General features: G+C 45.5%; 1 protein-coding gene across 1 annotated transcript in view; it reads right to left on the reverse strand.

The window, feature by feature from the left end:
- ctnnd2a (catenin (cadherin-associated protein), delta 2a) overlaps positions 1-13,728 on the reverse strand; it is a 458,968-nt gene that overhangs the window by 86,714 nt on the left and 358,526 nt on the right. The window contains exon 13 of the mRNA XM_063206720.1: positions 4,838-5,023. Coding sequence (XP_063062790.1) covers positions 4,838-5,023 — 186 coding nt within the window. The remainder of the gene's footprint in view (positions 1-4,837; positions 5,024-13,728) is intronic.

Genomic DNA, 13,728 nt, shown 5'->3' on the forward strand with positions numbered 1-13,728 from the left:
ATTTAGAAAGGGGCGGTCCATTGGTTCCTCTTTAATGTATAGACAATGGACTGTAGCAGTCATACTATCATAGGAAGACAGTGCCTGTGTGAAGGGCCGTTCTATAGCACAAATGCCCGGGCCATATCAAATTCCCATGTCAAATGCCCGGGCCATATCAAATTCCCATGTCAAATGCCCGGGTCATATCAAATGCCCATGTCAAATGCCCGGGCCATATCTTGCCCCCAGTCCAACCGTGGGTCTGATGGAGTTTGGCTGTCTGGCGGGTGGTGCTTGACAGACGGATGACTGTCTCTCAGTATCGGCTTGATGATGTCTAACAAGCAGCCATGCCGGAGCACACCAGCTGGGCCACAGCTGACCACATGCTACATGTACAATTCAATTGTTGTGCTAATTAATGAATGGGCCTTACGGTTGGGCAATTACAACTGCCTTGTTCTGGGTGGCTAAATAGGAAAAACTAAACGAAAAATATATTTTGTATCATATCTGCTGTATATTTTTTAACCATAGTCTGTCTCCATTTGTTAAGCAAGCACAACATAGCATGCAGAGCTTTGATTTCATTAGACAAATTGGAATTTGCCTCTTGTGCCCATTCGGAAAACAAACAACAGCGACACAGACAACAGTCCAACAGGGATGTCACTGCAAAATCTAATCTTCTCATTTGTTTCACACAGGCAAAAGACTAGCTGTTCTTTATAAGGCCAGGTTGTTCTTTTAAAGTGCTAAGAGGTAGGATATTTACAAAAACATTTTACATTGCATATTTTCCTTATATTGCACATATATGACCCTCTGGAAAGGTGTGAAACAAAGTGCGGTGGTATGTCATACCACCACCTGGTAGACATCTTGTTACCACCTTCAGGCACCTCTGTCTGGGGGAATTTTGGTCTTATTTAGGCATAATGAGAGATAGCATGCATAACACCACTTTTTCTCTCGAAAAACATCACATTTCTGCTTTGAAATGTACTGTAAGCAACATTGAAGTTCTCCAGAAGGTTTTGAAAGACTATATTTTCCCGTATTGACTTGTAATGGTACCTCACAGTATAGCTGTTGCTGTGGCAACCCTGATGATCAACAAAACTTCCAGCTAGGCATAATGTCAGTTTACAAAATATTATAGGCTCATCATAAAAGCAGACAGGTCTCCAAGTTACAGCTCCATCCTCTTTAGTGCCATGGCTTCTTCTCATTAATCGCCATTCATTTCCCAGTCACACCTCTCAACCCTTAAAAGCGTCTCTGGCGTGTAATGGCAACGGGCTGATGCGTTATGTCCTCAGCCTGTGTCTGCCTGACCCGGGAGAGAGAGGCTTGTTTTATGGCAGACACTAACTGGTGAATAGCTATGATCTGGGGGGGAAACGGTTACGACACTCCCAGACGGATAAAAAGGGTACGAGGGGAGGTCCGCTACTTGCTGACTTGACACATTAAAAAGATTAAATGCGCTAATAGAAAAATCTATGCAACGAGAACAGGTGTATAGCAGCCAGTGTAATTTATAAGTATGGAGATGACTGTAATAGGCCTGGGCTGGTGCTGGTGCTGTTGCTTGACTGGGCTGGGCCGGCATCCTGCTCTGTCTTCCATAGCGCACCTGACCTTGGAGTATGGGCTGTGTATTAGTACTAAGACACAGCAGAGGTGTGTAATTCCAGTCCAGTGAGTTGAAGTCCTGTTGTGCATTGGTGTTAGCTGACCACCCAAGGCAGGGGATTTCACTAATTAGCCCACCAACGTAGCTAAAGAGCAGTAATTGTCAGAAGAGCTCATAACTATCCTGTGGTTTTGTGTTTGTCATGGGAGCAAGTACAGTATTCACACAGCCTTGCTCTGTTTTAAACTGTATTATCTTCACCTGATGTTCGGCAGATGAAAGCATCTCTGCCTTGCTCAACATAAACTGAACATCTGGGAAGGACCAAACTATTTGCTAACCTGCCTTGACTCACTATTGCCATCCCATTCCTAACCCATAGGGTTCAATATGATATTGGTCCACCTTTTGGGAGCATGCAATTGGCTATAATGTTTTGGCATCCTGATTTTGTACAATTCCACGCCCCAAACCTTGTGTTACAAAACCTTGTGGGAACAGTTTAGAGCGTGGCCCTTTCTCTTCCAACATGTCTGTGCACAAAGCAAGGTTCATAAAGACATGAAGGAGAGAGTATGGTGAGGATGCACTTCACTGCCCTGCGCAGAGCCCTGACCTCAACCCAATAGAACTAGAGCGGAGAATGGGAGCCGGGCCTTCTCGACCAACATCATTGTGACCATCATCGTCACCATTGCGTTTTTGGAAGAATGGTCACAAGTGGAACTACATTCATCTGCCGAGAGTCAGGTAAATTTAAATTTAAATGACTAACGCAGTCACATGCCGAAGAAAACACATCGATGAGCATCCATGAACGCAACATGAGCGTATGGGGGGGTGTCGACAAACACACACACACACACACACACACACACACACACACACACACACACACTCACACACACACACGCGCACGCACACGCACACGCGCGCACGCGTGCACACACACGTATGCACAAACGTACGCAGAGAGAGAGAGAGAGAGAGAGAGAGTAAGAGAGAGTACAGAAAGTGTACAAAGGAAGCCTCTCAGGTGCTCTCCTCTTCCTTTCAGCAGTTAATTGAACAGCAGAGGCTTGCCTCAAAGCAGTGTGGGGTGGGGATGATGTATACAAGCTCGTTAATAACGCAGGGAGGATGGAAGCAAGAGCTACCCCCAGTGTGAGATGAGAACCTCCTGTGAGGGGAAAAGACAAAGCAGGAGGGAAGAAGAGAGGGGGGGGTAGAGGAGAGCCCCTTATGAGGGGAAGAGAGAATGAGAGGAGTGAAGCCAGGGGGGTGGGAGAGTTAGCTGTCTTTGACAAGCGGTGGTTAGGCGTTCACTGTTTGCGCTTTTCAATCTATGTTTGAAGCCGAGTCCCAACACGTCAGCATGAGAGAGATGGTACTTTAATTTCGCAATAGAATTCTGATTTCAACCTCGCCCTGACCGCTTTCTCCCTTCACTTTCTGCCTGGAATGATTTAATCATGTCCACGGTAACGGACTAACTGATTGCTGCATCGCTAAAGCCAGTACTTCCAGTGGAAACAAAATTAGCACAGCAGGGTAAAGGAATAATAAGCAATGATGGGAATACTGACGTGACCTGAACTTAAGCAGACACAGTTGGAGGCCCATCACTGCTGAATTCTGATCAAGATTTTGAACATGCTGAACGTTAAACGCCAAATCATGCTAGAAATTGCTGTCAATGTCAGATAATCTCTCTTATTACCTGATCTACACAGTTGTCTTGTCGCTACCCCAAAATGTAAGGTATGCCTATGTGTACACTGTAGTCTCACATTTTCAATGAGGTGTGCGGATATTTGCACCCTTACGATAAGGTTTTTCACACATACATGCAGAATTTCAGAATGGGCAGAGCAACATTAAACATGCTCTGTGAGCTGTTCTCTGGAAGTCTGTCCTGTATGGACATGTTGTTTCGATGTTATTAACAGGTGTGAACCCCAGTCAGATCAATCTAGTCTGACGAAGGACTGTGGTGGCCTGAAAGGTCAAGGAAATAAAAATGGATTAAAACGGAGCTCATCGTTGTGCGGTTCTTCCTTACTCTACATTAACAGGTGTGAGAAATTGTCTTTATGACTTGAGGGTCACACTGATCAGAATATCCGATGTGAGTATTAACACAATAGACACATTCATACGTCCGATCCATATCTGATTAGATTGATCCCCAGGGGGAAATTAAAGATTAAAATGTAACTTTGGATGTGCTTTTTCTGTCACATAAATCAGTCACAGTTGAGGGGAAAAAACCTGATATGCGTCACTTGTGAAAGGGGCCTTAGTGACTTCTCAGAGATATCTTAGACAACATGTGGCCCACTCCAATATGTGATTTAGTTCCTACATGGAAATTTGTCAGGCGGGTAAAATGGCCAAATTACCAGTGAGGACTGAGAGTTGAGTGCTCTGAAAAAGGCAAAATTACTATAATTGCAGGCTAACCGCACCGTGGCAGACAACATAACAAGCCTCCACATTAGACCTCTCCTCTTCTTCCACATTCGGCATGTTTACAGCTTATCCGTAAATATCCCACTGCCCCCTCTTAGACCAACTCCTCAAAGCAGAGCCAACAACTGCCTCATCGACAGTCACTCACCCTACACATCATACATGCCCTCCCAAATCCATTAAGACCATTCTCTTAGTCCATTTTATTCCTTTGCATGTGTGTCCTATTTCCCCAATCACTAACATTTGGTCATGAGATTGAAAAACTATTACTGGTTTGAGGGGTGCCATGTTCTGGCGAATAGGAATAAAGCCCTCCCAGAAAACACAGTTCAGACACAGCATACCAGCAGACAGAAATTCCTTTGAACTTACATCTGGCAAGACCAGGCTACTTTTATCCAAACTGACTGACAAAAGGGGACATAGACAGGGAAATATAATTGCAACGGCAACATCTTCCACCCGTCTCATTTCTACACTGTAAAAAATACCTGTTACCAAGTTAATTTCAATCCTTATTGTAAGTTGTGTGAAGCTTTAAATTGCAGCGTTGAGTTCAAACAACACACACAGAACTTAAAAAAATATTTAAATAAACTTGGAATTCTGAGGCAGCTGATAAACTTGTGATTTGAAGTTGAACCGCGCTGTTGCCAGTGTATAGCAAAATAAATAAACTATTTATTAACTATTTAAGTTATCATGACATATTACAGATATATATTTTTACAGTGTACCCACCTGATCCTGTGGCTTCTTTTTCTTCTTCTTCTTGCCCCAGCACCCTGAGCTCTCTCCGTCCTTCCCATTGGCGTCCCCACACAGCAGGCCGTCCAGCTCGTCCGTGCCGATCTGCTGGCCCTGAGACGTCTCCGCTGCCAGCCGGTACGACAGGTTTCTCAGGATGCACACGCAGTTCTCCGTGGTCTGGAAAAATAGAACCATAGAGCAATACATTAGAGCCATAGAAGCATAGAACTGGAGGAACGATGATCCCACACAAACACAATTCTCCATGGTCTGGAACATTAGAATAGTAGAAGAATTCAGCAAAACCATAGTAGCATAGTACTGGATAAACGACGATCCCACAAATACACTGTTCTCCCTCGTCTGGAAGAATAGAATGATAGAACAATACTATTGAACTACAGAAGCATAGAAAAGGAGAAAACTACCTTTGAGCTCACACAGTTCTCTATGGCCTACAGTAGAATAAGAGGGGAAATAAACAAATGTCGGGGAACTGGATATTTCACTTACACAGGAGACAATATGAACTGTGTGGTGAATGATGGGTGGATTTTTTTTTATTTAAGAGCTGCTTGGTTTGTTGGCTGCTGGGAATTGTGTCCACACAGCAACATTGGTAATTGTTGGTTGATTGTTGGATAAGCTACCCATTAGTTCACCCATACGGTAGACTTTCTTGCAGACTGGATGGAGCTTAAATGATGGAGTGGTAGTTCTGCCAAGTCATTCTATGAATGTCAATGAGAATTATGAGGAGATTAAACGAATGGACTTTAAAACTTTTTAAGCAAGCTGTAAATACATTTTTTGTTGTTGTGAGAAGTAGACGTGTGACACAGTGGTGCATGGGAAACTGCTCGTTTCTGCAGCGAGCCCCCAATGGATTTGTTAAATATTCCAACTTTGGAACATTTCATTAATGCATTCAGCCTGAAAAGTTGCCCCTTAAGATCGACATAGAGGAGAAGGTAAGCAGAGAGCAGAGAACTGAGAGCAGAGAGAGAGAGAGAGAGAGAGAGAGAGAGAGAGAGAGAGAGAGAGAGAGAGAGAGAGAGAGAGAGAGAGAGAGAGAGAGAGAGAAGGTCCCTTACCAGCATGTGTCACGCACTCACACAGACACACAGACACACAGACACACACACACACACACACACACACACACACACACACACACACACACACACACACACACACACACACACACCAACACACACACACACACACACACACATTATTTTTAGTGGGTGCCAGTGCAATGTGTCAACTGGTTTGCGAGCGCCAAGTAGGGATTAGAGGGAGCCAACGCCCCAACAAATCCCATTAGCTCCCCTGTGTGCCTGTCAAAGAGGACACTGGTGAGCCTGCACCGCATAAACACCTCAGTATTACCTTATGGGTGTGTGTGTGTGTGTGTGTGTGTGTGTGTGTGTGTGTGTGTGTGTGTGTGTGTGTGTGTGTGTGTGTGTGTGTGTGTGTGTGTGTGTGTGTGTGTGTGTGTGTGTGTGTGTGTGTGTGTGTGTGTGTGTGCGTGCGTGTGTGTGTGCCTGTCAAAGAGGAGACTGGTGAACCTGCACTGCATAAACACCTCAGTATTACCTTATGGGGTTGCTCTCCAAACATGGAGGCAAGCTGAGAGGTGAGTGAGTGAGTGAGTGTGTGTGTGTGTGTGTGTGTGTGTGTGTGTGTGTGTGTGTGTGTGTGTGTGTGTGTGTGTGTGTGTGTGTGTGTGTGTGTGTGTGTGTGTGTGTGTGTGTGTGTGTGCGCGTGTGTGTCTGCCTGTCTGCATAACAGTGTTAATTTCGTCAGCTTTTTTCAATTTTGTCTTAGTCTTAGTCACAATGACGAAAATCAATTTTAGTCTTAGTCATATTTAGTCATTGCCTTCCCAATTTAGTCTTAGTCTTAGTCTTAATGACGAAAATCAATTTTAGTCTTAGTCAAATTTTCGTCATTTTCGTCATTTTAGTCAACATTTCAAATTTTAGTCATAGTCAACATTGTGGCGTAAAATAGCCTGAATAACCTAGTAGGGCTATTGTTATTTCACCAATTATTTCTATATAGCCTATTGCAGCAAATATTCACGTTGTTACCAGCTATTTTCCACCAACACCAAAATTAGCTCTGTAAAAGTAACTTCAACATCATAGAGCAAAAGTGCATCACACACACACACACTTCCAGGTTGCGCGCGCTTGCTCTCTCTCTCTCTCTCTCTCTCTCTCTCTCTCTCTCTCTCTCTCTCTCTCTCTCTCTCTCTCTCTCTCTCTCTCTCTCTCTCTCTCTCTCTCTCTCTCGTGCATTAGAAACTGCCGCATATCATTTGCTTTTGAATTTGATCATGTAGGCTACACGCTCTTCTTCACCTGACCGCGTAACTCAAAGCACAGGCAGTGGGAAGACCGGACATCCCAAGTCTCCCTGAAGTTCAAGAAGTCTCCCTGATATTGATAGTGGCTCTCCGGTGCCCGCGAATCAGATAAAATATTCCTGATTTTAGACTATCCAAGTTAGCGTTTATTTTTCAATTGGCAATGCGAGACAAAGAAAGATAACGACTCGTGCGGCATGCGTGGAATAGGCTACTTCAAAAAGATTACGCCACACTTCGTAGGACGCCCTGCAAAAGTCCCAGGGGGAAAAGTAGGCAGTTGTTCTATGCAGACTGGACGATAGAAAGGGCATGGACATACAAATGTTTAAACACTAATGCTGTTTTGTTCGTCGGGGTGTTGAGGGTCAATAAGCATCTCCATGAAATGAGTTTTTGGAACTTGGGATGTCTGGAAGCATCGCATGGAGTCTAGGCTACTTCCTTGGGTCTTATAGCGTTGCCCCCGACGGGAACATGTTTCAAATCTCCGCAATTTAAACCCCTTAGCGATCGCCCAAACATTGATTCTTATGATCAAATCTACAATAGGCCTAGCCGTGCACCTGTTCAGGCTTAGGCTAAGCAACTTTTCCCACGTAGCGCACTCATCCCTTAAACTATACAACCAATATAGCAAACATTACAAAAAGATCAGACAACGGATGTCGGGGTAGGAGGCGAAAGTGGAAAGGAGAAGAGAGCTCGAGGAGGTTTAAAATGACAGCATCAGAGGAAGATTGGCGCCACGGTACCACTAGGCTACAGTATTCTTAAAATGACTGCAGAAACGCACAAGTCTTCGGCATGGACAAAAGGGTTGTTGAACATGTTTCAAAATTAACACTTGTCTCAACGTCGGCTATTTTTTTCTCTTTCTGGGGGACGTTTTAGTGCCTAAACTCAACTGAACTGGACGCACTGAACTAGGCTACTACTAATTGAGCTGCGACAGGCTCTGCCCCAGAGACAAACAGGGTGCCAGCTCGTAATCTTCAGTTCAATAAACCATCATATTAACCATTGCAAATTATATAAAAAAAAATATAGGCCTATTTTTTAATGTCCATTCGTCCATGGCTTATACATTTCGTCTAGTCTTAGTCTTCTTGACGAAAATATTTTTTTTTTCGTCATATTTTTATTTTCTTCAAGCAATTTTTGTTAGTCATCGTCACGGGAAAAAGGGGTGTTGACGAAATATTTTCGTCATCGTCCTGGTTGACGAAATTAACACTGCTGCATAAACACCTCAGTATTAGCCTATGGGGTCGCCCTTGAAACATGAAGGCACGCTGAGAGGTCAGCTGCTATCTCTTTTGGAGATTTTCTGATGGCTGGTATTTTTCAGTGTGTGAGCGTGTGGTGTGTAATGCATGTATGTGTTGTGCAGGCCTACTGTGTGTGCTGTGTGTGTGTGTGTGTGTGTGTGTGTGTGTGTGTGTGTGTGTGTGTGTGTGTGTGTGTGTGTGTGTGTGTGTGTGTGTGTGTGTGTGTGTGTGCGTGTGCGTCTGTCTGTCTGCATGCCTGCATAAACACTTCAATGTTACCTTTTGTGGGTTGCCCTCCAAATATGAAGGCAAGCTGAGAGGTGAGATGTTCTTGAGGTGGGGTGTTCCTAATGGTTCTTTTTCAGTGTGTGTGTGTGTGTGTGTGTGTGTGTGTGTGTGTGTGTGTGTGTGTGTGTGTGTGTGTGTGTGTGTGTGTGTGTGTGTGTGTGTGTGTGTGTGTGTGTGTGTGTGTGTGTGTGTGTGTGTGTGTGTGCCTGCACGCGTGTGTGTGTTATTAATATGAATGTGATCTGGTTGCACATTTAAGTGAGATGAAAAGACATTTTCCCAAATGAGTCAGGCTGACAGTGGCAAATCCACCGCATCACACCCCATTTAGCAAGATATTAACACCAACAGACAGATATGGTAGCAGAGACAGAGGATGAGAAGGGCCAGCATCAGAGAGAGAGAGAGAGCGAGAGCGAGAGCGAAAGAGAGAGAGAGAGAGAGAGAGAGAGAGAGAGAAAGAAAGAGAGAGGGAGAGAGAGAGAGAGAGAGAGAGAGAGAGAGAGAGAGAGAGAGAGAGAGAGAGAGAGAGAGAGAGAGAGAGAGAGAGAAAGAAAGAGAGAGAGAGAGAGATTCAAAAGAAACACTATTAGCTTCATATGAGCAAGCAGCTTTGCTGTGCCAACAGATACAGATCTTTCTTTCTATCTTTTTTTGTAAAATCACCTCTTCAACAAAACAAAACTAATGACGGTAATCAAACAAACACTAAGGAATTATGGCGTGGCATTTGAAATGTAATGAAACATATTGACTTACTTCAACAACAGCATTCGCCGTGTAAAGCTTGACTGACCTCGCTTTCAAAATGCCATCAAAATACTCCGCCTTTTCCACAAACTCATCAAAAAAAGTGTGGCGTAAAAGTGAAAGGGAAGAAAGTACAGCAAAGAAAAAGCGTTCCCAAGCTACATAAAAAAACAGTCCTCAAACCTCACCGAACGTATAACACCACTGTTTAATACAACACAGTCATTATTTTGTTTAATTAACATGACTCATGTTTTCGTTTAATTAAGGTTATAGCTATCGGGGGTTTTAATTGGCAAATTGCCTCTCCTCATTTCATGCAGAGACTTGCCTTTCAAATTTGACCAAAAGGCCTGAAGGTCTAATGCTGTCCTATATTGCATGACAGCCCTGCATACCGTCTGATTGTTTCATTTTACATTAGAACATTACATTATACTTAGCTGACACATTTATCCAAAGCGACTAAAGGGTCATTTCCACTGCCCGTTTTCTACCCGGTACAGCTCGACACAGCACGACTCGGCCGCCACTTGTTGCATTTCGATTGGGCACGGCAAAGCTTGACTCAGCTCGAAAACCAGCCGGCCGGCTGAAGTCAACTGAGCGGGTCTTTCGCTGCCTACTACCCAGAATCCGCGTCTCTCGTCCTCACTGGTGAATCAAAAAATAATCTTGCTCTATAGTTGGACACTGTATTACTTTGATATGAAAATCAAAGGCAGAAATCAACATTCTGTATCCAAATATGTTGCTGAAACTATTTATCTACTTCGAGGTGATTCTATAGGTGAGATATCTGTCAGACTTATGCGAAGTCAAGTAGCCTACGTAAAGTAATGCAACATGACAACGCTAAAAACATAACTCCAACCACTCCGTACTCCAGGTACGTTTGCAATGGAAACAAAAAACGGGCTGGCACAGCCGGGTTGTATGTGGAAAGACGCCTTAACAGGGTATTGGTTACAGTCCCTGGAGCAATGTGAGGTTAGGTACCTTGCTCAAGGGCACTTCAGCCATGGATGGATGTAGGCAGAGGTAAGGGTGGGATTCGAACCTGCAACCCTCTGACCTTACGTCCACCTCCCTAACCATTAGTCCATGGCTGCCATTACTTCAAGGCAAACACTCAGCCAATGAAACTGGGCCACGTTGGGAGAGCATGAGGAAGGGGAGAGCACAGGCTGTACCTGAGTGATGTCCTGATTGTTGAATTTACTGACAACTGATACGGGCAAACACTGTGGCTTTTAAAGGAGTGTCAAAGCGAACACAACACCACAAGACATACGGTCTCACCGTACCTCCTCTCTCCCCTGATCAGATATCCACAGGTCCTGGAGTCGCTGCCGCAGTAAGCGAGTGAGCAGCACTGAGGCTAGTGGTGGGCATCCTCCCTGACAGCCCCGGCCCCGGCCAGCTTGCCTTCACGTGACGCCCAGGGGCCTCACGGCAGATTAACTGACTGCAGGTACAGCAGGGCTGATGGAACCACATTTCCAGCAATTACTCCACTGTTGGCCTGAGCGCCCAGGGAACCGCGTGGAAAGAAATCATCTATCGCAAGGAAGGGCTGAGAGAGGATTCTAGTGATTACAGGCCTTCTTCCCCCCTTTTAACGTGCCAACTCTCTCTCTCTCTCTCTCTCTCTCTCTCTCTCTCTCTCTCTCTCTCTCGTTCTCTCGTTCTCTCTCTTCTTCTTCTGCTGAAGGCTTAAAGTGGGTCTAATAGAGGGTTTTTTAATGCGATGTGAGAGTTAAGTGCATGTTGTGTGTGTGCGTGTGTGTGAGTGCACTGGGGATGTTTGTGGTAGTGTAGCTGTCAGGTAGTTTGGAAGAACTGGGGGAAAAACTAGGCAGAAATGACCTCGCTCCGGCCACAGAGAGAGAGAGAGAGAGAGAGAGAGAGAGAGAGAGAGAGAGAGAGAGAGAGAGAGAGAGAAGGAAAGAGAGAGGAAAAAGAGATATGGAACGTCTCCCTCATCTCACAGTACTTTGCCACTTTTCGCCTTGGCCCCGCAAGAGAAAATAACGAAGAATTTTCATGCGCCGGACCCCTGAGGGCGTGAAGCGAGGCGAAGCAGATTTTAACGCCGCGACTAATTCACGGGGCTCTCTCTCTCTCTCCTCTCCTCCGTCAGCGTGCGAGAGCGAGAGGTAGCGCGGGAGAGAAATCGTAATTATTGTGACATTTCTTAACCGCAGGTGTTTTCGTCGCAGCACATCCTTTGTCACCACTGGGATTTTTTTCTACCTCCCACAGCTGCCATCTGCGCCAGAACTTTTGAACAAAAAAAAAACCCTTTAAGGATCCAAGGATCCTCAAGGATCCACATTCAGTAATATTTGGAGCCTGTAGAGTGCAAGCCTGACTTTTCTGTTAGCCAAAATACTAATACGAATCACGATGGTGTAACAACAAGCAGTTTTGACTCATAATTAATAGGGTCTTTTTCAAGCTTTGTTAATTGCATACGCGCATAAAAGGATTTACCCTTTAAGCGAGTAGCATATTGCTGAGAGATTGGTACAAGGCCACAGACTTTAATTCATGTGGCATACTCGGAGGTGACATACTTGTCATTTCACTGTCTGTGAACAGGTCACATCCCAATTCTCACTGGTTGCGGAGCAGGATTTCGAGGTAATAAAAGTGGGTTAGGAGAATCGGGCCCAACAGCATCATTCAGGGCTGTCAAGGAATAGCCTCGGCTCACTGCGTTCTTTCACCTTCACTACCCGTCTGAGAGCAGAGCGCTTAAGGGAGCAGCGTGGTGCCAAACAACTTGAAAAGATGAACGCGGACACTTTATTAGTTTATGGGTCGTATGCATGCAAGACGTACTCTCTCTCTCTCTCTCTCTCTCTCTCTCTCTCTCTCTCACGCATGCATACATACAAGCACACACACACTCGCACACACACAGGCACACACACAAACTAGTAACCTACAAAACCCTAATGTGGGTGGATGGCATGAAAAAAAAAAATCAGTTTCTCTCTCTCTCTTTCAAATCGTCACGCACAGAAACGCATTAGGGTGTCGCCAGTACCTGCGGAGCTAGGTGACTTGTTCCATCTGGGCAACTTTTTGCACGACACACTAACACGAGTCAGTGAGTCAGACCTCTGTCTGTGTGTGTGCGTGTGTGTGTGTGTGTGTGTGTGTGTGTGTGTGTGTGTGTGTGTGTGTGTGTGTGTGTGTGTGTGTGTGTGTGTGTGTGTGTGTGTGTGTGTGTGTGTGTATGTGTGTGTGTGTGTGTCAAACTCAGTCAATGGTGTGTGAGTCTGTGCGTGCATGTACTGTAGTGTGTAGATGAGCTGTGTGGGGTGTAAAATGGGTCGGAGCTCAGGTTTTAGAAAGTGGCCACACAGAGAGCAGGGAAACTAGGCCAGCCGCCCTACCTCTTGTCTCCCTACCTCCTCCAGCCTCCCCACCATGCCCCCCCCCCCACACACGCACACACACACACACCAACAGCCTCCCCACCTCCAGCCTGCTTCCCTGACACCCAGAGAGGAAGCAAAGGGAAGGAGCTGGCCACTCTACACTCATTAACAAACAACAAATCAGAGGGCACTGCCATGCACACACACATACACACGTACACACACACACACACGTACACACACACACACACACACACACACACACACACACACACACACACATACACACACACACACACACACACACACACACACACACACACACACACACACACACACACACACACACACACACACACACACACACACACACACACACACACTAATAGTCACAGACACAAACACGCTCATGCAAGCACAGAAACACATGCGGGAATGCATGTGTGAACGCAAACATGAAGGCGTGCACGCACGCACGCACGCACGCACGCACGCGCACACACACACACACACACACACACACACACACACACACACACACACACACACACACACACACACACACACACACACACACACACACACACACACACCGAGGGGGTGGGCACTGCAGTGGAGTGGAGTGAATTGGCAGGTGGAGGGGCGGGCGGCGTTGGCATGATTTAAGGGCGGCATTTGGGGAATGTGCAGAGGGCCTGGCAACCTTGAACATGCAGCGGAGCGAAGAGCAGGTTGTTTGTTCAGTGCAACAGCGGACACACAAACCAACAAGTAAACAAACAAACATACAACAAGCTAACAAACAAA

Source organism: Engraulis encrasicolus, chromosome 9 (genome assembly GCF_034702125.1).
Source record: "Engraulis encrasicolus isolate BLACKSEA-1 chromosome 9, IST_EnEncr_1.0, whole genome shotgun sequence".
NCBI classification, from domain to species: Eukaryota; Metazoa; Chordata; class Actinopteri; order Clupeiformes; family Engraulidae; genus Engraulis; species Engraulis encrasicolus.